Here is a 24,284-nt window from a genome sequence, read left to right on the forward strand (position 1 = left end):
TACATGCAATTTTTATTTGTCAATTACACCTCAATAAAGCTGGACAAAATATTAAATGCAAAGAGCAAAATCCAAACTATATACAGTATATTTGTAAAAAAAAAAAAAAAAAAAAAAAAGGAAAATTACATTTGTTTATTTATTTATTGATATAAAAGGTCTGAAAGAAATCCACCAAACTATGAAAAGATTAGGACCATTGGAGTGGTAACAATTTTCTATTTTTTTTTATATTTTCTAAATTTTTAACAAATAATTACCAAAAATCAATCTTTTTGTTTATTACTATTTGCCAGTAATACATGTGGGACCCTCAGCTAACAGTCCATGCCCCGTCTCCACTTTCAGCTGTCAATCACGTCACCATTCCGAATAAGATGCACGCTGCTCACACACCCTCCTCTCCCTTCCGGGCAGCCTGTCCTAACTGCGCTGCTCTATGCTGCCGCCTTAGTGCACATCGTGTTCTCATTAAGATGAGCTTCTCCGTGTGCTTCCTATCCTGTCCCCTCAATCAGCCTGATTCCCACTGCAGTATCATATGGCCATTGTTATGAAACCGAGTAAGGCAAGACGTCGCTCCTCCTTTAGTTCTGTGTTGGCTATTTCAGGACTTCTGGTGACCAAAAGGAGTACTGGGGGTGGGTTCTGGGTGCTAGGAATGTCCTGTTTCTTGGCCTAGGTGCTGGTTACACGGTATGTAAAAACAATTCACCAAGCTGCTCACTTAGGAACTAAGAAACTAAAGAAAGGAGGGCAGTGAGACTGGAGAAGAGGCTGCTCACAGGGAGACGGGCAGCCTCACGAAGGGCTGTGAGCTCCCTCTTAAGGGGGAAAGGGTGCCCCTGATGGGTTTAAAGGGCGGTGACATGACGGGATTGGGCTCTTAGGCAGATCCTGCAGCTACAACGCACTATGTGAACCGGAGGAACTCTGGGACACAGTGTGAGGAGACTGTGCTGGTCCATGAGACATAGGATGGCCTGGACCGAGTTCAGGTGACAGAGCAGCGGATTGTTAGGAGGTGAGGAGGGAAGATACTTAGAACACCCATCAATGAGAAGCGAAGAACACAGTTACTAGGACAATCTGGAAGATCTATAGGCTGAGAGGGAATGGAGTGGAAGGAGAGTTGGTTTCTTAGGTGCTAAAGAGACACCCAAGTGGAAATGAAGAGTAGGCAGTTGGGTACACTTGCCCGAAGTTCAGAATAAAGGTCTGATCTGGAGATAAAAGAAAAAATCCCTCAAGACAATTACAATTTTAGCACTTTTTCTCCTTTTTCCTTTGTTTCAAAACAGTGACAATTCTTCACACTGACAATTCTGCTCTTTTAACTAAACAGCAGAACATACATACTTTTGCTTTAATCCCCTCTGAACAATTTCACATTAAATTGCTTTAAAACATAAAGCAAGTGAAGCAATGATACTTCTCATAAACTGAACTTCAAAAAATAAATATGGTCACTCTTTTAAATTTTATTTATTGGTTTGAGAGCGAGAAGGAGGGAGAAAGAGAAATCAGCTTGTTGTTGCACTTATTTATGCCTTCATTGATTAAATCTTGCATATGTCTTGACCAGGGACCGAACCCTCAACCTCGATGTGTGGGGACACCTCTCTAACTAAGTGAGCTATTCGGCTAGGGCAAAATGTGGTCATTTTTTTAAAAATATATTTTATTGATTTTTTTTTACAGAGAGTTAGAAACATTGATGAGAGAGAATCATCGATCAGCTGCCTCTTGCACACCCCCCACTGGGGATGTGCCCGCAACCAAGGTACATGCCCTTGACCGGAATCGAACCTAGAACCCTTCAGTCCGCAGACCGACGCTCTACCCACCGAGCTAAACCGGTTTCGGCAACATGGTCACTCTTAACTCCACTAGCTGAAGGTCACATACTGGCCACTTCCTCATTTTAAAGCTCACCCACCTGGCAGTCCACAGACTGTGCTGGTACATGGATGTTTAGATGGGGCCAACAGTGTTTTGTTTTTGTTTTTTTAACTTGAATTAATTTCTGGCTAACTTCATATAAAAGCCTAAATTTCTAGTTTTTCTTTATTTTTTAAATATATTTTTATTGATTTCAGAGAAGAAGGGAGAGGGAGCAAGAGGTAGAAACGTCAATGATGAGAGAATCATTGATCGGATGTCTCCTGCACACCCCACACTGGGGATTGAGCCCACAACCTAGGCATGTGCCCTGACTGGCAAATTGAAGCTCAGCCACTGAGCCACGCCAGCTGGGATGTAGCTTTTCTTTAAAACAAAAACATAACTCCACAAGCCGCAGCACGTCTAGGCCACATTCCAATGCAGCCAAACCCGCTGGAACAGACGCAGCAGCCACTGCAGGAGCTGGCCATTCTCTCTGCTGTCTCACACAGCAGCCAAGGTGTGACCTCAGTAAGCAAAGGTACCTTTAGGCGTCTGTGACCAGTTCTCACTAATACAGAAACAAACAAGAATAATCCCGTCTACCATCTACTGACTGCCGACAATTCATGGTAGGAAACTCTAGGCAAGGAAGCTTAATATTCGATTTCTTGGATCACTGTATATAGAGAGCAATTCACGAAATAAATAGGGTCAAATCTCGCTGAAACTGGTTTGGCTTAGTGGCTAGACTCTGAAAGGTCCAAAGTTCGATTCCAGTCAAGGGCATGTACATTGGTTGTGGGCACATCCCCAGTGTGGGGTGTGCAGGAGGCAGCTGGTCGATGTTTCTCTCTCATCAACATTTCTAGCTCTCTCTCCCTCTCCCTTCTTCTCTGTGGAAAATCAATAAAATATATATTTTTTAAAATAGGGTCAAATTTCTTAAACAGAAATATGACAGCTTAAGCACACGAGGACAGAGGAAAAATTACAAAAAGCTTGAAAATGCCAACACAGAAGGCTGGGGCCCTGGCAATCAGGGCTGGCTGCTTAGACAGGCACCGAGGGCTGCTCAGTATAAGTGGCCGAATGGGAAGAGCATGGAGGCCAGGATCAAAGTCGGCCTCTTCCTCTTATGTAACCCAAGTTCTGTTTTTCAAATGTATAGACCAGGGATAATAGCATTTTTCTCAAGGGGGGTGGGGCGCTATGAGGAGCCAGTGAATAAAAAAAATCAAATATTTAGCATTTAAAATTTAGATGCTGTCAAAACCAGTTTGGCTCACTGGTAGAGCGTCGGTCTGCGGACTGAAAGGTCCCAGGTTCGATTCCGGTCAAGGGCATGTACAGTGGTTGCGGGCACATCCCCAGTAGGGGGTGTGCAAGAGGCAGCTGGTCGATGTTTCTCTCTCATCGACGTTTCTAGCTCTCTATCTCTCTCCCTTCCTCTCTGTAAAATATCAATAAAATATATTATAAATAAATAAATAAATAAATAAATAAAATTTAGATGCTGTAGGATACCTCATTTCCCCTGTGAGCCCAGAGCAGTTGGGACTAAACTTGGAGTCCCAACCTTTCTATGCACAGAGCAATCTCACATGCACACTTGAATTTTGGTGGCATATGCTTATGAGATGTGAGATCTAACACCACACTGAGTGTGTCAACAGCATGTCCCTCAGTGCCACGCTCCCCAGCTCTCTTCCTTCTTCACTGAGCTGCCTGGTGGGCTCCGCCATGCTCACAAGGCAAGACGCTGGGCCTGAGCTCACTGCCGGGCGGCACTGTGCCCTTTCTAACGCTGCTTTGGATTTGGGGCAGACATGGCACACTCAGAAGACCCCCTCTTAGCAGTCATTAATTTTACATACCGATCAGTTTTGGAGACATGCCAAGGAGGCATTTGAGGTTTACCAGGATGGACCAGCTAATAGTCAGTGTGCTTGAGATGAGGCAAAGCAGGGATGACTCAATTTCCCAAAACTTTTCAGATACGTTTTTTGGGAGGGGGCAGTCTGTGCAGTGGAGCCGCGGGCGCGGCACCTAAGGCGGTGTGATCAGGTGATCTCGATCCATGGGCAGTGCTTCCAGTGTCTTAACAAAGAGGGATCTGATTTATCTGCCTACAAACATCACTCCATTGCTCGTGTTCTCTAAAAGTTACCATTCAGAAACAAAGTAATACCATGTTACTACAAAGGCAGAGCTTTCAAGTTAAGTTTTTCTTTTATAAATATATTTTATTGATTTTCCACAGAGAAGAAGGGAGAGGGATAGAGAGCTAGAAACATCGATGATGTCGAAGAGAGAGAAACATCAACCAGCTGCCTCCTGCACACCCCCTACCAGAGATGTGTCCGCTGCCAATGTACATGCCCTTGACCAATGATTCTCTATGATCATTGATGTTTCTATCCCTCTCCCTTCCTCTCTCTCTGAGATAGATAAAAACATTTAAAAAAAATTAAGATCGGGAGTTCTGAATTTGGGAGTCATAAGCTTGAGGGACAGGGCCTTTAGATAATCTTCAGCAGGATTACAAAGCCCTAGAAATTCCAAGAAAGTCCCGTCTAAGCAGTTACCTGCACTTTTCTGGGGGAAGGTTCTATAACTTTTAGCATATTCTCAAAGGCAGTCAAGATTCACCTAACTAATTAAAAGAAGAAGAAAAAGAAGAAAAAACCTCACCAAACTCCCTGCGGCTAAGAACAATTGAAATCATGATCATTTTTATTTACAAACCCAAAGTATGGTGTATGGGTCTGGCCAAGCCTTTTATCAGATTCTGTATTCCTTAAACTCCACGTTCACACAAATAACGTGTTTAATAAGACAAACTTTCTTCAATCCCACAACTTCTTACACAATTGTGTACTTTGAGAATCACGTACAAGGCTTTGGGCCACAATTTACTTTTCTGTCCTCCAGATCTGTTAACCTGCTGGCCGCCCGGAGGCACCTTCAGCCTTGGGTGGCTTCTGGCTGTGAGTTTGAAAGCAGGGTCCCAGGGATCCTTCGAGGACTAGCAGAAACCTCCTCCCTAGCCAGACAAGACGGGAGCGACGGATGAGACAGGTTCTCTCCTCAGAAACCTCTTTATAATGCTGGTTTTCAGTTCTCGGTCATAAATTTCAGGCGAAACTTGAAATTCCTCCGGGAAATTCCCGCTTGGATCAGTCCAGGGAGCGCCCCAAGCCGAACCCGGAAACTGAGAGTGAGATTCCGGGATCCTCTAACCGCCGGGCTCCAGGGGATGGGAAAGCGGAAGCCCGCGGACAAGTCAAGTCGGGGGTAAAAGCTGGAGCAAGAAGCGCAGCTGCTGTCAGCGGGGAACCCGGGAAGCCAACGGGGCTGGCCGGCGCGGCCTCCCGGGTCCGCAGAGTTCCGCCGCCGCGGTCCTGCCCCTTCCCCGGCCAGCCGGTGTCTCTCCGGCCTCCCCGACGGCGCGGGGACCCCTTCCCCAGGTCCCAACAGGCTCCTCACCGAGAGGCCGCGCCGGGGAGGAAGGGGGGCAATTGCTCAGAACCCCCCCTGCCCCGCAGCCCCCGCCAAAGTTGCCTCCGGCCCGGGGGAGCGGCCTCTGCCCCGCCCCCGGCCCCGCCCCGCCCCGCCCGGCCGCCCGGCCGCCGGCCTCACCTTGAGCGTCAGGTGGTGGACGCGGCCCAGGCCCGGCTCCACCTGCAGCTGCAGCAGCGCCAGGAGCGGGAGCCACCGGAGGCCCGCGAAGAGCCGAGGACAGCGGGAGCCCGAGGGGCCGAGGGGCGCCGGGGCAGCCATGTTTGTTCCAGCATCACCAGCTGGTTCCGCTCCCGCCAAGCACTTCCGGGGTTAAAGGGCAGCGGCCGCCGGAAGGGCCCGGAAGTAGGGGGCGGGGCGCGGGGGCGGGGCGCGGGGCCCGTAGCTCTCCCCACCTGAGTGCGGGGCCGGTGCGGGGGCGGGAAGCTGTTCTTTCCGGCGGCCTTCCCGGTGGGGGTTTCGGTTTAGCCAGAAGAGGTGGGACCCCCAGGAGGACCCAGGGCGGTTGTCATGGGAACAGCCGGACCACACGTACCACCCGCCGAGCTCTGAAAGCGACCTGGACCTGCGAGCCCCGGACCGCGGGGACCCCGCCTCCGAGGGCGAGGATCTCTTATTTAGAACCGCCGTGGCGCCTCGCCCGGTGGTGGAGCGGACGGGTTTCACAGGCGGCACTGACTCGGTGGGAAATACCAAGTTCCCGCATGATAGCGGTCCCTTGATGGTTATTTTTTGGAGGGAATTCACACTCACATTTCAAACGAAATGGTTGCAGTAATATGACTTGTGAAGCCCTTCTCAGGTCCCTGGTCAGGTCTCCTGTAGGCACGACTGCATTTAATCCTTGCAACAGTCTAATGAGGTAGGAGGTAGGTGATAGCCCCACTTTGCAGGTAAGCAAACTGAGCCTCTGGAAAATTAAGTCATTTGCACCAGGTTGACTGAGGGCCACATAGCAACCTTTAACTGCTATTTTAAGTTGCTTCGTGCTGTTTTATCCGACCACCAGAGTCAGAGTGTCAACATTTTCCTCTTAATTCTGTGTGGAAACTTCCTTTGCTTTTAACCTGTGGAATTTATGGAGAGATCCTTTTCTTTTAATCCTCATCCTAGTATATGTTTACTGATTTTAGAGAGAGGAGGATGGGGGAGGGGGGGCAGGGAGAAATATCGATGTGAGAGAGAAACCCAGGACCTGGGAATGTGCTCTGACCAGGAATAGAATCTGTATCCTTTCTGTGCACAGAAGGAGGCCCCAACCCACCAAGCCACCCGGCCAGTGGGAGGAATGGAAGGATTCGGTAGTTGGTTCCCTCCTCTCACCACTTTTATTAAGCAGGTACAGAAGAACATGCTTATTAAATCGCTAATAGACTAGCCAGATTTATTTAGTGTTTAGATTTTTTTTTCCAGCTTGCCACACACGTAATGCATGCTCTTTGTGTGAGTCATTTAAGCTAAAGAGGAGAAAATAAAAACCACCCGGAATCCCAGCAATGTATTAGTGTGTTTTATGACAGAATCAGATTCTTAAAGTTTTTAACTAGAAATAGGAACTGAAATTAACATATGGTTTAATGGAGCTAAAATGTTGCACTCAGGTAAAAAAATAAAAATTAAAAAAAAAACAGTTGGGAAAATACAGAATGGGTAGGGGTGGAGGGCAGGAGAAAGAAAGGAACCTAGGTCTTTTAGCTGTGAGCAATCTTAATAAAGTCATGAATCTATGAATTCTTCCCTTGAGTAAAAAACAACAACAGGGTCATGTACAAGCCCTGCCACACCCTCTGCCAGGGCCAAAGTAGGGCACTCGCGTGGCTCCAGGAAGATTCAGAGGCATGTTTCCCGGGTGGTGGGCGGTGACGAGCGGCCCTCTTTTTCCTCCCTCTGGTCTGTGACCGTGTATTACTAATTTGTAATCTTTCGTCTTTGAACAGAATTTTCCTCTGATCTTACTACTCCATTTTACAGACAAACTTATTTTATGAATCCACACAGCAAGATAAGCATAATTAAATATATTTATTGAGTGATTAAGTTTGCCAAGTATTCTGCTGGAAATTCATGCACGGGGTGGGGAGAGGGTGTCCCTCAGCCCAGCCTGCACCCTTTTCAATCTGGGACCCCTCAGGGGATGTCCAACTGTCAGTTTAGGCCCGATCCCACACCAGCAGTCGGACATCCCTCTCACAATCCAAGACCACTGGCTCCTAACCACTCACATGCCTGCCTGCCTGATAGCCCCTGACTACTCTGCTGGCCTGCTCACCCCCAACTGCCCCCCCCCACCAGCCTTCTTGCCCCCAACTGCCCCTCCCCCTGCTGACCTGCTCATCCCCAACTGCCCTCCCCTCCTGGCCTGATGACCCCTAACTGCCTCTGCCTTGGCCCTGCCACCATGGCTTTGTTTGGCAAGACTTCCAGAAGGTCTCCTGGTCTAATTAGCATATTATCCTTTTATTAGTATAGACTAGAGGCCCGGTGCACAAAATTTGTGCACTAGGGGGGTCCCGGGGGAGGGTCATTCTTCAGCCCGGCCTGCGTCCTCTCACAATCCGGGACCCCATGAGAGATGTTGGGCCTAAACCGGCAGTCAGATATCCCTCTCGCAAACTGGGACACTGCATGCACCAGTGACCATACTTTTCATACAGGTGAAAGGCATCTTGCTGTTGTATGGGCAGCTACATTTTTTTTGCCCGGATTACAAAAAGTAGTATATAATATGATCTTTCTGAAGCAGTAGTAGCATTTCCCCCATTTTAAGGGTGGAAAAACTGAAGCAGAGGGAAGTTAAGTAATTCGTGTTGTTACACAGTTTTAAGTGTCAGAATCAGGGCTGACCACAAAATGTACAAGCCAGAGGCCATGCACGTCATCGCTGTATCATCCTGTTTTGTCGGTGTTAAGAGTAGCCTTGCCAGGTTTTAATGTTTAAATCTAAGAGACTGTTCCCAATGTGTAGGGTAGGATCAGGGCCGTCTGTGGGATGACCAGCGCGGGTGGGATAATGGGGGGACCTGGCTGGCACCCACCTTGGCTGGCAGCCTGATGGCTCCCAATTGCCCTCCCCTGCCAGCCTGATCACCCACAACTGCCCTCCCCTGCCATGACCCGCCTCCTCCGCTGGGACCTGCCTCCTCCAGGCAAGGAGGCAGAGATGCCAAAACCGGCCTTAGGGCTGCACAGAGCCACGTGACCTCCAGGTCCTCTGATGGGGAGCTGCCGCCAGGCCCCGCCTCCGCTGTGTGCACAGTCTTAAGGGGGCTTCACTTGAGGGCTTGAGGCCACCTAGGCTTTAATGATATAAGATAGGATAGGATTGTGTGATTTAACATCACAAAACCTTGTAAGATATATATATTTTTTTTAACAAATTTTATTTTTTATAGAGAGAAAGGGAGAGGGATAGAGAGCTAGAAACATCCATGAGAGAGAAACATCCACCAGCTGCCTCCTACACACCCTCTACTGGGGATGTGCCCGCAACCAATATACATGCCCTTGACTGGGATTGAACCTGGGACCTTTCCGTCTGCAAGCTGACACTCCGTCCACTGAGCCAAACCGGTTTCGGCTAACATATTTCTTTTTAAGCCTTTTTTTTTTTTTTTTTTTTTTTTTTTAAAGAGGAGACTTGGTTAGATTAATTAATTCAAAGGTGTGTTGCTGATTTATCAATGACCCAGATAGAACTCTCATTCAAGATCCGCCTTCAAAGCCCGATACTTAATGTGTCCGGCATTGTTGCGGGGAAATCATTTGCATATAAGGCTGGAAGGGTCCCCTAGATAACCAACAGATTCTTCTCCCTTATTTAACGGCTATGAAAACAAACCCAAGGACTTAAAAGACGGGCTCAGGATCACACATGTAGTGGCGTAGTTTTTGGCAGGCGCCTTTAACAGCCAGGGCTGGAGCCTCAGCTGTCAGAATCAGATCTGTGCTTCTCACACTATACCATGGCCTTCTCGTTCTTATCATTTTAATTTTTTTCAGAAACTTAAAAGCCCAGAATCTGAGTCACTAATGTGTTAGCAAATTAAATTATAGAGAAACTTTCCAAAAAACATTTTAAAAATCAGCAGTTTGAAAGAACATGCTAGGAATGAGATCCTTTCTTTTCTGTATCAAGAGAAATACCGAAGACAGTTAACTGATTTCACTTCGGTAGAAACTGGTTGTTAAAGGAAAAGGTGGTTTTTAAGTGGAGTTCCATTTGGAAAGGCAGTTTGCAATGCTTGAAGGACTGTTTACTTTTTAAGGGAAGTACCATTTTTGAGAATCCCTTGCTTTACATTTTAATATAATCATAGGCTTTTTAAAACGGAATAACCAGGAATAGTCTTAATTTCATTGAATAATATAATAGTGATCAAACATTTAAATTGTTTCTAAAATAGAAGACTTCTGTCTTTTGGTTTCTGGAAAACAAATTTTAAGGGCTTAAAGCTGGTTCCTATTCTTACAGGGTTATACACCAGTGGTATCTGTCTAGAGTAGGGGTGTCGAACTCAATCAGAGAAGGGGCCAAAATCTAAAATCCAGCCTTAATCGCGGGCCGAATGGTTTACTGAACAGTCATAAACTGTCATTGTGATGGAAACGCAGCGGAGTGCAGTGATGACAGCGCGGTGCGGGCCACATTGCAAGGCCTGGCGGGACGGATTTGGCCCGCGGGCCTTGTGTTTGACACATGTGGTCTAGAGGTTTAGGCGGTAGATCTTTCTCAGGTACTTAATTGTGCCAGTCATTAGTTTGAAATTGAGAGAAATCTAAAGGGAAACACTAATTATACAGAGACCTAAAATGACGTACTTTTTAGACAGTTACTTTTCAAATTCTGTTTGAACACTGCTATGCGGGTAGTTCTGTTCAGACACATGATCTCAGTTTCAAGAAAAGGTGATTTGCATACTTATGACACTGTAACTGGAAACAGACATGGTGAGTAACAGAACGAGTTATGCCTATTGTCCTAGGCAACATTTCCAAAGGGGCTCCAGAAGGTAAGGTATTGGCTGGAAAAACTTCTCCTAACCCTGGCTGTGAGCCTTGCGCCCTCAGTCAAGTGCATTTATTTATTTTTTTTCTGTTTCCTCTCACTATGCAGGATCCACCAAAGGTTGCCACTAGTAACAGAATTTGTAGTTTGGACCTAATGGGATTAAAAATATTTGGCATCTCTTAAGTAATGAATGGGTTAATATTCTCCCAGTTGTAATAAGGTATAATTGCCATTTGTTTTCTTACCAAAAGAGTTGATATTTCAGAACCAAACCTCTATCAGGACAGTATAGGAGACTAGAGATCAAATTGGAGCCTGGAAATATATATTTTTTTATTTATTTAATTTAAAATACTATACTTTTTTTGGCCGAGACCGGTTTGGCTCAATGGATAGAGCATCGGCTTGGGGACTGAAGGGTCCCGAGTTCGATTCCGGTCAAGGGCATGTACCTTGGTTGCGGGCATATCCCCAGTAGGGGGTGTGCAAGAGGCAGCGGATCGATGACTCTCTCTCATCGATGTTTCTAACTCTCTATCTCTCTCCCTTCCTCTCTGTACAAAATCAATAAAATATATTTAAAATACTATACTTTTTTTGTTGTTGTTGATTTTAGGAAGAGAGAGGAAGGGAGGAAGGAGAGAGAAACATTTATCAGTTGATCGGTTGCCTCCTGTATGCACCCCAGCCCCCAGCGTGGGCTCAAACCTGCAACCTGGGTACGTGCTCTGACTGGAGACAGACTGTGACCTTTTGATTCATGGGACGTCGCTCAACCGAGCCACACCGGCCAGGCCTGGCGTTACATTGAGAAGTCAAATGTCACTTTCATTCTTTGGCTAGAAATGTCATTTCTTGCAGCTTGGGGGAAGCCCGTGGCATTTTCGTACAGAGAGTGAGCTTCATGGAAAGGCTAGGCCCCGACACATCTCCAGTCCTGGGGGTTGGGGGAAAAGTTAAATTTCCTTCTCCTACCCGTGGTGGCACATTGTGTCACTTGTTCAGCCACAGGACAGCTGGGTTTTCCTAGTTTTGTGCACAGCTTTACAGACCTTCAGGGGAAGTCCACTATCAGGTGCAAAAATTGGTTGCAGGTTCAAAATTCTCCCCATAGAGTGCCTGCTTTTATCCCACGCCAACTTTTTCCACTTGACTGCTTCCGTGGATCTTTAGGAAGTAGTTCAAATGTCGAGCAAATGGGACCTTTTAAGCTGAAGCTGATGGGAGCTATTTGAAAAGAAAAATCCTGAGAATTTCAATAGGAATGATACTTCACCAACAGACAATGATCAGTTGTCATTTGGGCAAGCTGTCTTGCTGCATCAAAGGTGTTAAAGGACTGATTTCCTTGATGCAATAAGTAAAAATCCTCCAGAAAACAAGAGGAAGGGAAAGGGAATTTTTTAATTTTCATTTTGGCAGTAGCCTTTGAAGTAAGTGGTATTATTTCCATTTTATAGAGGGAACTGAAGATGAAAGCAGAAAAACAAACCAACCAAAGCTCTGCATAGCTATTCAAATCTAGCTCACACCAAAGCCTGGGTCCCCACCAGCTCCCTCACTTCAGCCTCGAAGCAGTCTTTGAGGTCCCCATTTTATGAACAAGGAAACTGAGCCGCACGCAAAGGATTTAACTTTCAGAAGGTGACACACCTCAAAAGTGGTAGAACACGAGGATCCCAGTTTAACAATGACAAAACCTGCCCGTGACAGCCCCTGAATCAGGCGTTTATTAATTGCAAGCACCATTACAACTGCCAAAGAAGCCCTAATAGACTTCCCTCTAGCATCACAGCAGCCTATCCAGACACCTTCCTCCAGTGCCAATGAAATCCAGGTGACGGGATTATTCCCTGGAAGTGTATGTAGTCTCCCACCAAGATCAAAACTTTGTGAATCAGTGCTTTGCGGGTGTCACTGAAGGGAAGCAGGTATACACAGCCCAGGCTGACCCCTAGCCGTCCCAGCACTGGCGCGGACAGGGTTTAGAATCCTCTCGTGAAAATTGAGCCCTAAGTAGGTCAGGTCACAGTAATTTCTCAAGTGGTGGTTCCTGGTCTTGGAATCACTCCCTCTTGTTATGAGGAAAAGTGAATAGATCCAGTTCTAATACTGTGCTGTATTTATCTTTTTCTCTGCTGTTTTATTTCTCTTTACCCCAAACCCTGTTTGTTTCCATGGTTTCAAGGTCAGTGGTGTCTTTCTCCTTTATTTTTTAAAGATTCGGACTATTCAAACCTTTTCTAGTTGCCACCCAAACTTGCAGAAGGTAGCTATTTGCACTGTGGTACATATAGTTAGCCCAGTTCCATACCTCTGCTGCTGTGGCTTTTCAGGGGTTTCTGTTAAGTACTTCCTGCTTACTCATCTCAAAAGGTTTTCATCTTAATGTGGTCTCTTACTTCTGCTGGCCCTTCCTCCATTTCCCCTTTTCTTTTCTGCCTTTAGATTAGCAGGTTGTTTTCCTCCTGATTAGCGAACTTTACAAGTGGTCACTGTTTTTGAAGTCTCCAAGAACTCAATAGAGAGATTAGATTGTTGTATCAGGACCTAGATAACCTGCCTTTTTCACTTACGGTTTCCAGATAGCAAACTAAACTCTGCAGGGTTTTGAATTTCTAACCCCTCCAACTTGCCCTCACTGTTAATCCACTTGGGAGGTAGTGGCTGGCAGTTCTGATTATTTTATATCTCGCAGTCTCTGGAGTAAAGAGTTCCCAGACCTGGTAACAGTGAGAGCAAAACATTTAAACACACACAGGGGAAAAAAAACGAGGGGGCTGGAGGAAACTTACAAAACACAGACCCAAACAGTTTGACAGGTTAAATTTATTCTCTGTCCAACCAAGGAAGTAGACCTGGAGGTTTATCTACCAGAGTTTTTGGCTCCACCCTTTCATGGCAGAGGATGATGAATGATAAACTGCAGGTTGGGAGGAGGGGGGATAGTAGGTATGGGGAACATGCCTCGGGAAATATTCCTAAAAGGGAGCCCAGCCCTGACCGGTTTGGCTCGGTGGATAGAGCGTAGGCCTGTGGGCTGAAAGGTCCCAGGTTCGAATCCCGTCAAGGGCATGTTGGTTGTGGGCACATCCCCGGTGGGAGGTGTGCAGGAGGCAGCTGATTGGTGTTTCTCTCTCATCAATGTTTGTGACTATCCTTCTTCCTTCCTCTCTGTAAAAAATCAATAGAATAAGTTTTAAAAAATAAGAATAAAATAAAAATAAAAGGGGACCCACTTTAGGAGTGCAGAGTTACCCAGAAGAGTCAGTGGCGTTAAGTGAAGGAGAGAGGGCCTAGCGATGCGGAGGAAAAGGTTGGAACTCCAGTAATCCTCCGCAGCTTGTGGAGAATATTTGTGTAGGTCTTTGGAATACAGGGAGAAGGAGTCAGTATCTACTTACGAATGAGCTCTCAGTTTACCAACCGCAGGCCTGGGAGTAGATGCTCATCTGGATCCTCGCCTTCACGGCTGCGTTACCTCCGCCGGGCAGACGGGGGCTCCGAGCGGCCGGAGAGGCGGAGTCCCGGGCCCAGGCCGCTCGGCGAGTATGTGCGGGGAGCCGGACTGGAACCAAACCCTCATCTGTGGCCCCTGCGCCTGTTCTTACCCTCTAAGCTGCAACGTGATTGCATGTCTCAGCGTTTCTTGGCCGGACAAGCTGGAAACCACCGGCCTCACAGATTGGCAATCACTGGTTGCGCGCCCCGGGTCACCTTCCTGGCCACTCGAAGCTACGTGGTCGCTCCCGACTCCGCGCCCCTCTCTGGACCGCGCACAGGCATCGCTGTGCCGGACCCACGCCCCCCGCGCGGGGCCCCCAGGATCCCGGGCCCCGCGGCGCCGGGCAGTGCGGGAGGCACATCCCGGGGACCAGGTTGGCGGGAATGGCTGCGGGGGGGGGGGGGGACATGTCCAGTGTGCAGAGGGGCAGCCTCAGGCCCCCTGGGCACCGGCAGTCACCGGGCCGGCTCTGTCCGGAGGCCGGCGGTCAGCCCAGAGCGGAGCGCGGTGGCTAACGAGTGATTTTTACAAATCAGCGGGGACCCTCCTCCCGCGTCCTCCCGGGGCGGCGGGTCCCCGCGGCGGGCTCCGGGGGAGGTGGGCCCGGCGCGTGCGCGAGCTGTCAGGAGGCCCCGCCCCCGGTCTTGGCGCGCGGCCCGGGCCCCGCCCCCGCCCCGCCCCGCCCCGCCCCGCCCTCTCCCCTCACTCCGGGGTGTGGGGCGGGCGGGCGCTGCGGCTGCCGGGGCCGCCGCTTCCTCGGGCCATTTTGCTGAGGAGCGACCCGGAGGAGGAGCCGCCGCGGGGACCCGAGGCGAGGAGCAGGCTGCGGCGGCGCGGGCCCGGGCTTTCCTGGACCGCGGGGACCGCGGGGATCGCGGGGATCGCGAGGGGCGAAGGGACCGCCGGGGAGGGGACCGGAGAGCCGCGCCCGCCGCGCGGCGCGCCCCTTCCCGCGCCCTGCACCATGAGCTGGGGCACCGAGCTGTGGGTGAGTGCGGCGGCCGGGCTGCGGGAGGCGGCGCCGGGCGCGCGGGCCGGCGCGAGGCGGTGGCGCCGCCGGGGTCCCCGCGGCCTGAGGAGGCGCGGGCCGGGCGCCCTCGTGGGCCTCCGCCCGCGAGGAGTCGGCGGGGGGAGGGGATGGGGGCGGGTGGGGGTCCCCGCGGCGGCCTGAGCTGGGGGCGCGGCGGCCGGAGGCCCGCGGTGCGGGGGGCAGAGCCTTCGTCCTCGGCGAGCGGCCGGCGCCCCAGACCCGCCTGGCGGGGGGCGTGGGAGCCTCGGTTTGGGGGCTGCGCTATGTGCCGGGGCGCCCGGCCCCGCCGTCCCGGCTGCTTTCTCCGCGGGGAGGTGCGGCCCCCGAGGGCGGGGCGGCCTGCGGGGCCGAGCCCGCGTCCTGGTGCGGGGCCGCGGGGGCCGCGGGGGCCCTCCCTCCGGAGGGAGACCTCCTGACCCGCCGCGGCCGGGGCACCTGTGGTTCCTGATGGGGAACCCGGCCCTGGATTGAGGTTGGGGCTGCGCCTCTGGCCCGGAGAGGGAAGTGGCCGTGTTCGGGGAGATCCCCTCCGGGAGACACCCCGGGGCTTGTCCTTCAGGGGGGCGGTGAGGGGCCCCCGCATCCTGGGCCGGGGCCGCGGCGGCTGAGCCCCCGGCCAGGGCGGCCTGCGGTGCCAGGGTGCGGGGTGGCCTCGGTGCCAGCCCCCCTCCGGGCTCCTGGGGCAATCAGTGGCCTGGGAGGGCAGAGGCGTCCGGAGGGAGGAGGGAGAAATCCCAGTCATTCACTGAAATGTTCCAAGATGAGACGCGTCCAGGGAGAGGGGGGAGTGCCTCCTTCGGAGCCCCCTTTTTTGGGGGGGGGGGAGCGGGTGGAAGCTGGGGGGGGGGCGGGCAAGGATCTCACCTCTCACAGGGTTAGAGCCCCAGCGGAGCGCCCCTCCCTCCATTATCTTCCTTCCTTAACATTTCCGAGGCTCAGAAGCAGCGACTGTTATTAACCAAAATCCCGAGGGCAAGAGCACCCTTAGATGAAGACGATTTATTTTATGAACATCCTGTGTCGAAAGGAACCCCAGATGTTGGCTGATGTTTACAAGCATTCAGTTTTAAAATGAAATAACAGATGGTTTAAAATATCTGCACACACCTAACTGGGCGGAATCTACTGTTTTTCACTGTATACTGGCCTTCGCTTTGCCCTTTAGAGCTAATCCTGAGCATTTATTTCTTGCCTCATCTACGCCTGCTCCACTCCCTTCGGCTCGGCTCTTTCCAGCTTATCTGGGCCAGGGAGTAAACCAAAAGTAATTTTTTATCAAGAGAATAGAAATACTGGCACGATTTTTCTTTTTTTCTTTTCTTTTTCTACTTGTTCAAACAAGAGAAGGGGGTTCTGGGAGAAACTCAATGTATTTCTAAGTGAAACAGTGGCCAGCGTGCACTTATGTGCACTGGTCGGCAGCTCGCAGTGATGCTGGCGAATGTTCTGGAAGGTGATGTGGAAGAGGGAGGTGGCTGAGAAGGGACGTGGAGATGAAGGAAGCCCAATGGCCTCCATTATTCTATATACTTCTTTTTGGGGGAAGCGGTGGGAGGGAACGCACAAACAAGGAGCTGTTGGCAGTAACTGGGAACTGGAATATATACGAGCCACATGGAGTCTTGGGTTTGCTTCAGAAGAAGTGGGGTGGCAGTGGATGGGCGTGCTGATGACAGAAAGCAGGCATGAGCAGGTCCTTGTTGAAGCTGGGTGTGGGGACGGGGGCTCCTGGCATTGCGCCTTCTGCATACACTTGCATTTTCCCAAATGAAACAGACTAGAAAAGATGTCTAAGGGAGGCGTGTCAGCTACTTGAAATGTTTTCACTCGAGTTTATGGAGAAGAATGAGTCAGTCAGCAGTTGTTTGTATGCACGTATACGCCAGCGGAGAGTTTTGTTGCTAAAAGGCCTTCGCTAGAACATTGGCCAGCACTCTGGAGCGGCTTAGAGCTTTAATGGAGGAAAAGGGAGAACTCCCTTACTGGCACCTTAATAAGAGGGATGCAAAGCTCTGAGTGTTAAGAGGAAGAGCCGAGAAGTCCGAGGGCAACCACATGTCTGTTGCCAGGGCCCTGATCTGACTAGTGTGTGAGTGGTTTTTTAAAATGGAATAATGAAGGGTTCCGAACAGCAAGCCCCAGTGGTCCAGTGGTGAGAGACCCGAGATGTGCGGTGGTCTGGGCCGGGGCGGTGATTGAGGGTTTTCCCTGAACGGTGGCCTGGGGTGGTGCACATGGTAATGAGATAATGACGGGGCGCCTGAGCCCAGCTTGGCGGGGTTCTGCTTCTCCGTGGAGAGAAGGAGCTTTGGTTTGGGTGGCCGTGAGTTACTTGTGGCAGGTGGCTGCAGCTTGCATAGACCCTCACAAATTCCGTCAGGTCTGCACACATTTTAGGACATGAGTCCGAGTCCATATAGGCTTTTACGAACAGCAGCGTTCTGATTGCACTTCACATGAAAGGCTTACTCTTTAGCCACATCCTGCTTTGCAGAGGGAATAAAACCTTTTTGCTCTCTCTCTCTCTCTCTCTCTCTCTCTCTCTCTGTTATAGGAGTAAACTTTCATATTCTAGGAAATTTCTAGAATCATGAGATGTCAGGAAGTTATCATCCAACTATAGAAATGAACGCAAAACCCGGAATTTGTAATAACTTTATTGGCTTAGTTTGTATTTAAATGGGGGTTATTTTGTATCAGGTCAGAGTGTAAATGGCTGCTGTAAAGGGATTATTAGGTCACAACTGCATTGTTTCTGTGCAGCCCTTCACAATAATGCCTTTTCATCCAAGTTTAAAATTTTTATTGAACAGCTACTATGTGCGAGTTAGCTACCTGAATCTAAGTCACCTTATATACAGTGTGGGCTATCCACTTATTTCAGTGAGCACGTGCAAAGTAGGTCTTCACTCTAGCCTACACCATCAGAGTCAAAAGAGGGATTCACTTTTGTTTGTAAGAAGAACCAAATGAATTTATCAAGACTTTGTTTAAAAAGTAAGGTAGGAGGGTAAATAGGTTGTACTGATTTAATGGAATTGTGACCGGTCGTTGGAGAAATGGCAAAGCAAGAGTTTCTTGTACATGTTAATGTTGTTTTTCTTACCTGCACCTGTTTATTCGTAAGAATTGACAAGTATGGAAGTGTCAGTTCAATTTTATTGGCTTAACCATTAATGTGAAGCGTGAATAAATCTGTTGGAAATTTTAGCTTTCTTCATAATTATTCTACTCTTTGCAGCTAGCAGATTACTTGGTGACAGAAGTTATGTCTCCTACTGCCCTTTCCACCATCTTTTTAAAACATTTTTATTTATTGATGAGAGAGAGAGAGAGGGAAAGAGAGAGAGGGACATCAGTTTGTTGTCCCACTTATTTATGCATTCATTGGTTGATTTTTGTATGTGCCCTGACCGGGGATTGAACCTGCAACCTTAGCGTATTGGGACAATGCACTCACCAACTAAGCTACCTGGCCAGGGCCTCTATCTTAATTTCTTTATTTTGGTGCAAATAAGAAATGGAGAAGCCCAAAATACTAAGAGTAAGAAAGTGAACAGAGAGACCTGAATAAGACATATTGGTTATGCCCTAGCTGGTTTGGCTCAGTGGATAGAGCATCGGCCTGTGGACTGAAGGGTCCCAGGTTCGGTTCTGGTCAAGGGCACAGGCCCCGGGTGTGGTCCCCATTAAGAGGCTTGCAGAAGGCAGCCGATCATTGATTCTCTCTCATCATTGATGTTTCTCTCTCTCCCTTTCCCTTCCTCTCTGAAATCAATAAAAATGTATTTTTTAAAAAAAGACTATTGCTTAACATAGTAAGAAAGCACCTGTGTTGATTGTATGTGATTTTTTTTTTAACCTGAGCTTTTAGGACAACGCCAGGCAGACAATGCGCCCTCAGCAGTGTGTTGACTGTGGTGACATTGATTGTGGTGTGCACTTTCCAGAGGCGAGGTCTCCCACTGTACTGGGAACAATGCCTGACTCATGTAGTAGGAGTTTGATAAATATTTATTGGATAAATGAATGAATCCCTTCTTCCTCCTTTTGTTTTAACATTTGCTTTTTTGAAGTAACGGGGGGACAGTTCTAACACCTTTCTGCACTCTGGCGGTTGTAGACATTTTGTGTAATTCTAGGCACCTTTCCCTTCAGTAGGCTTTATTTATTCAGAGGGGTTTTGGTTTCAGAACAAATAGAGTGGAAGGTACAGAGATTTCCACCGTCTAGGCACCCTTTTCACCGTTGGAGTAGCGCTTAAAGACATTTCTTAGCTGTTGATCATGATGCTAAAGCCTCATGTGTATGCGTGTGTTTATAGAAGAACTAGAGGCCCCTGCATGACATTCATGCACTGGGGACAAAGGGGGGATTCCTCAGCCCGGCCTGCACCCTCTCCCAGTCCAGGAGCCCTTGGGGGGATGGCCACCTGCCACAGAGGCCTAAGGGGCTCCCACCGCCGCCGCCGTGCTCACCAGCTGTAGGCCCGCCTTCTGGCTGAGCAGTGCTCCCCCTGTGGGAGCACACTGATCACCTAACGGTCAATGCGATGGGCATCATAGTGACTGGTCGTTCTGCCGTTAGGTCTATTTGCATATTAGCCTTTTCTTATATAGGATGTGTAAAAACTTTTAACTGATTATTTTTTAATCTTGAAGTAGTGGAGTATGAATAGTTTCCGGTTTGGGAGAATTACCTCTTATTACATCTTCTTCCTAATCCAGAACACTGAACAGTGTGCAGTACTGACAGCAGTTCATAGCTCTCTCTGCTCTTTAATTTCAACACTTCATAGGTGTGTGCACGATTAGCATAGCAAGACCAGCTGGGGAGGTATAATAGTTACTCCTGGAAAGATGGTGAATGGAGCAAACGTGCCTCCTCAAGATACAGGAAATCAGGTTTAATCCTGTCATCTGCTTCTCACAGTCTCTTCTGGTCGATACATCTTAAATCTAACCTGGGAGGTCTGGCCATTTTGCGGTTGGTATTTACAGGTCTGCCTGCTGCCTTCACGCTATCCTTTAGAGCTAATCCGGAGCATTTGCTTACATTGCACTGGGGGCAGGTAGAGCTGTATTCCAAGCACCAGAAGGCAGCTCTGTAAGTGTCTGTGCTTACCGGTGACCACATTAGAACTCTTGCTTTACATTCGTGCGGCATGAGAAGTGCTTCTTTGAAGGACTATTCAGGTCTCACTCACTCCCTGGCTAAAGCTAATATTGTGTTTCCTGCAAGTATTACTCATACTTGTTTCGTCAACACCACCCACGTTTAAAAAGAAGGCTTTATTTTGATACCTAAAAATTGCAAGCTACCGAGAATACTTGAATGCCCTGGGAAATGAATCTAATTAGACTTTAGAATATGGGTGTGAAGTCTCCTGGAATTAGTGTTTATCATAAAATATTTATTTCCTGGTTTAGTAATGTATACTCACACTAGCTTGAGCCTAATGATGTGTCTAGTTAAAAAAGAAAAATGAAGGGCCAAATGTGTATATTAGAGAGTTAATCGAGAGTATACAAGTTTTTGTGGCGGTGTTTTTTTCATGGAAGAAGAGCTTTATTGTTTTTTAAAAATTCATCTTTATTGTTGAAAGTATTACAGATGTCCCTCTTCCCCCCTTTCACCGCTACTCCCACCCCTCCCCAGGCCTTCAACACACCGTTGTCTGTGTCCATGGGTTATGCATGTACACATGTAAGTTCTTTGGTTAAGCTCTCCTCACCCCCTTCCCTCTGGGATGCATCAGTCTGTGGCATGCTTCCATGTCTCTGGATCTATCGTGTCAGTCAGTTTATTTCGTTCATAAGATTCCACATATAAATGAGATCATATGATACTTGTGGGCATACACTTTTTAATATTGATTGATCATGGTCTTCCAATTGGGACCAACTTTTCGCTGGTTTGTAAATTCTATGTTACGTTTATGTAAAGCATAGAGCCTCAATTGTTTAATGTTAGAAATAGATTTAAACCACTACCACCAACCAACCACAACCAAAAGATGTAACTTTCCATTTCTTGTTGCAAAAGTTAGAATGCCTGTTAACATTTAAACTATAGTATCGCATTAGCTTTATTGTGTGTTTTTTAATTTAAAGCATACCATTCTAGTGATTGGAATGAGGTGTTCTAAAGTAATTAGTTCTTTGACTAATATCTGTGATTTTAGTGTATGCATTTTAGCAACTGCAATTTCCTCTCTACCTTGTACTTCTCTACTCTCTTTATGGGTTGTAAAAATAGAAATAGCTTATCATTACATAAACTCTATAGTTCTTGTAATATTTCCTTCCTTCCTTCCTTCCTTCCTTCCTTCCTTCCTTCCTTCCTTCCTTCCTTCCTTTTTTAATAATCCATTTAGTCTTTTTTAGAGAGAGAAGGGCGGGAGAAACATTGATTTATTGTTCCACTTATTTATGCATTCATTGGTAGCGTCTTGCATGTGCCCTTACCAGAGATTGAACTGGCGACCTTGGCATATTGGGACAATACTCTAACTGAGGTACCCAGCCAGGGCCTACCTAGCTCTTGTAATGTTTTCACTTGCACCATGCTTTATCGCCTTAAACCCTGTGGGATAATTGTCATCAACACTGCTGATTATCAAGAGCCTGTCATGTGCCAGGGGCTGTGCAGAATTTTCCATTATTTATCCATTTGGTGGCAGTGGCAGAGATGGCAGTTCTAAGATGGAGTCTGGAGCATGACACTTTATTGGGAAGTAGCACCTGGAAATGGAAAAGGGAGCAAGTGAGATTAGGCAGAGGGAGCCACCAGACCACCAGATCACGACACAGCCTGTCTAAGTCTCTACTAGGCCAACAAGGAGGCCCAGAGCAAAGATCGCCCATTCAAGGAGTCACATTGGACAGAAACGGCCAGGCCCCGGGACCGCTCGCTGCCTTGCTCATTCATTGGCCAAGGACAGTGTCCCTAGTTTACCATCTTGCTCAGTCATGAGTTGGAGATTGCTACAAGAAGATCATGTCTTTGGCTCAAAAGATGAGGCAGACCAAGAGGAGGATGTCTGCTAACCACACGCCTTGCCTCTGAGCAACAATTCCTTTCTGGAAAGTGGATCTGAATGGCACATTCTACTCTCATCACACCATCCCCTTTCATGAGAGAGTAAATTGAAGCTCAGAAGGTAAAATAACTTGTCTGAGTTCACAGAGTAGAAAGAAGAGATTAAATCCCAGGTCTTTGAGACTAACGCTCCTCATGTTTTGTTTGTTTGTTTGTTTTTAAAAAATATATTTTATTGATTTTGTACAGAGAGGAAGGGAGAGAGAGAGAGTTAGAAACATCGATGAGAGAGTCATTGATCAGCTGCCTCTTGCACACCCCCTACTGGGGGGATATGCCCGCAACCAAGGTACATGCCCTTCAGTCCCCAAGCCGATGCTCTATCCATTGAGCCAAACCGGTTTCGGCAGTTTGTTTTTTAAAAAAATTTTTGTTAATTTTTAAATAAAGGGGAAGGGAGAGAGAGGGAAGCATTGATCAGCTGCTTCTGGCATGCCTCCCCATCGGGAATCGAGCCACAACCGGGCATGGGCCCTGACTGGGAAGCAAACCAACAACCCTTCAGTGCACGGGACAATGCCCAACCAACTGAGTCACACCGGCCAGGGCTCTCCTTATCTTTTCTTAGTTAATACTTTCAAAATTTATTTTTGTTTCAACTTTTTATTATGGAAAACCTCTCAATATATTTAAAGAAAATAATATTAGGCACCCACTGTACTCATCACCCAGCTTTTGATCCTCAGTCTTTGGCATCCTTGCTTCATCTCTTTGCCTCCACAAGGTTGGGAGCCCTCAGTCTTCCCTGCCTCACATCCTCTGCTACCCCGTCTCCCGAGGAGTCAGGTGTAGAACCAAAATGCTCCCCCAGTTTTTAAATGTTGTTTGTTTGTCTTTTAATTGATTTTGGAGAGAGAGGGAGATAGATAGGAAAAGAGAGACACATCATCATTTGCTGTTCCACTTATTCATGCACTCATTGGTTGATTTTTGTATGTGCCCTGACTGGGGATGGAACCCACAATCTTGATGCATCAGGATGATGCTCTAAGCCAGTGGTTGGCAAACTCATTAGTCAACAGAGCCAAATATCAACAGTACGGCGATTGAAATTTCTTTTGAGAGCCGAAAACTGACTTTTGTGCATGGGCCACGAAGTTTCAATCGCACTGTATGTGTGTGCCCGCACGTGGTATTTTGTGGAAGAGCCATACTCAAGGGGCCAAAGAGCCGCATGTGGCTCGCCAGCCGCAGTTTGCCGACCCCTACAAACAACCGAGCTTACCCGCCCAGGGCATCCCCACTTTTTAAAATATGGAAACACCAGAATAGCCAACATCAACAAATCAACAAACGACAAGTGTTGGCGAGGATGCGGAGAAAAAGGAACCCCCGTGCACTGCTGGTGGGAATGCAGACTGGTGCAGCCACTGTGGAGAACAGTATGGAGTTTCCTCAAAAAACTGAAAATGGAACTCCCATTTGACCCAGTAATCCCACTCCTAGGAATATATCCCAAGAAACTAGAAACACCAATCAGAAAGGATATATGCACCCCTATGCTCATAGCAGCACAATCTACAATAGCTAGAATCTGGAAACAGCCTAGGTGCCCGTCAGCAGATGATTGGATCCAAAAACTATGGTACATCTACACAATGGAATACTATGCTGCCATAAAAAATAAGGAATTCTCATCATTTGCAGCAACCTGGATAGAACTAGAGAACATCATGCTGAGTGAAATAAGCCAGTCAATGAAAGAGAAATACCACATGACCTCACTCATTTATGGATATTAAAGAACATTATAATCTGATGAACCAAAAGTCAGATATAAAGACAGTAAAGCAACAAGCAGACTGTCAAATTACAGCCGGGAGGGTAGGGAGATGTGGGGGAGATAAGAGATCAACCGAAGGACTTGTATGCATGCATATAAGTACAACCAATGGACACAAAACTGGGGAGGGAGGTTATGTATGGGGGGGCAATGTTAAAATATGTACACAGGTAATAATTTAATTAAAAAAATGTAAAAAATAAAATAAAATAAAAAAATACGATATCAATTAAAAAAATAAAATAAAATATGGAAACAGAAGAGAGCCAGCTTGTTAAGTGCCTGTTACACCATTTTCCAGGAATTTAAATGCATCTTTTCCTAACCCAACAAGGACCCTGTGAAATTCATTATCTCCATATTATAGGTGATTCTCAGAAAAGATACCAAAATATTGGGTGCTAGGGCTAGAATTTAAATATAGTTGTTGTCGAAACCGCTTTGGCTCAGT

General features: G+C 47.8%; 2 protein-coding genes across 17 annotated transcripts in view; one reads left to right on the top strand and one right to left on the bottom strand.

Moving 5' to 3' along the window:
- The window catches only part of GPR107 (G protein-coupled receptor 107), a 48,187-nt gene extending 42,474 nt beyond the window's left edge, over positions 1 to 5,713 (bottom strand). For 2 of the 3 annotated variants that reach the window (XR_006740149.1, XM_036416085.2), the window contains exon 1: positions 5,527 to 5,713. Coding sequence is in view for 2 of the 3 variants with exons in the window: in XM_036416085.2 (XP_036271978.1) it covers positions 5,527 to 5,667 (141 nt within the window). In the remaining variant the exon portion in view is untranslated. The remainder of the gene's footprint in view (positions 1 to 5,526) is intronic. The other variant, XM_036416086.2, reaches the window with a different exon arrangement.
- An 8,907-nt stretch (positions 5,714 to 14,620) lies between these two features.
- Positions 14,621 to 24,284, top strand: part of FNBP1 (formin binding protein 1) — a 94,815-nt gene continuing 85,151 nt past the window's right edge. For 7 of the 14 annotated variants that reach the window (XM_036416303.2, XM_036416290.2, XM_036416292.2 and 4 more), the window contains exon 1: positions 14,622 to 14,907. In XM_036416303.2, the coding sequence (XP_036272196.1) occupies positions 14,884 to 14,907 (24 nt within the window). In that variant the 5' untranslated portion in view covers positions 14,622 to 14,883. Of the gene's footprint in view, positions 14,908 to 24,284 lie in introns of all 14 variants that reach the window. The other 7 variants (XM_036416291.2, XM_036416293.2, XM_036416295.2 and 4 more) reach the window with 3 other exon arrangements.

Source organism: Pipistrellus kuhlii, unplaced genomic scaffold (assembly GCF_014108245.1).
Source record: "Pipistrellus kuhlii isolate mPipKuh1 unplaced genomic scaffold, mPipKuh1.p scaffold_m20_p_53, whole genome shotgun sequence".
Lineage (NCBI taxonomy): Eukaryota > Metazoa > Chordata > Mammalia > Chiroptera > Vespertilionidae > Pipistrellus > Pipistrellus kuhlii.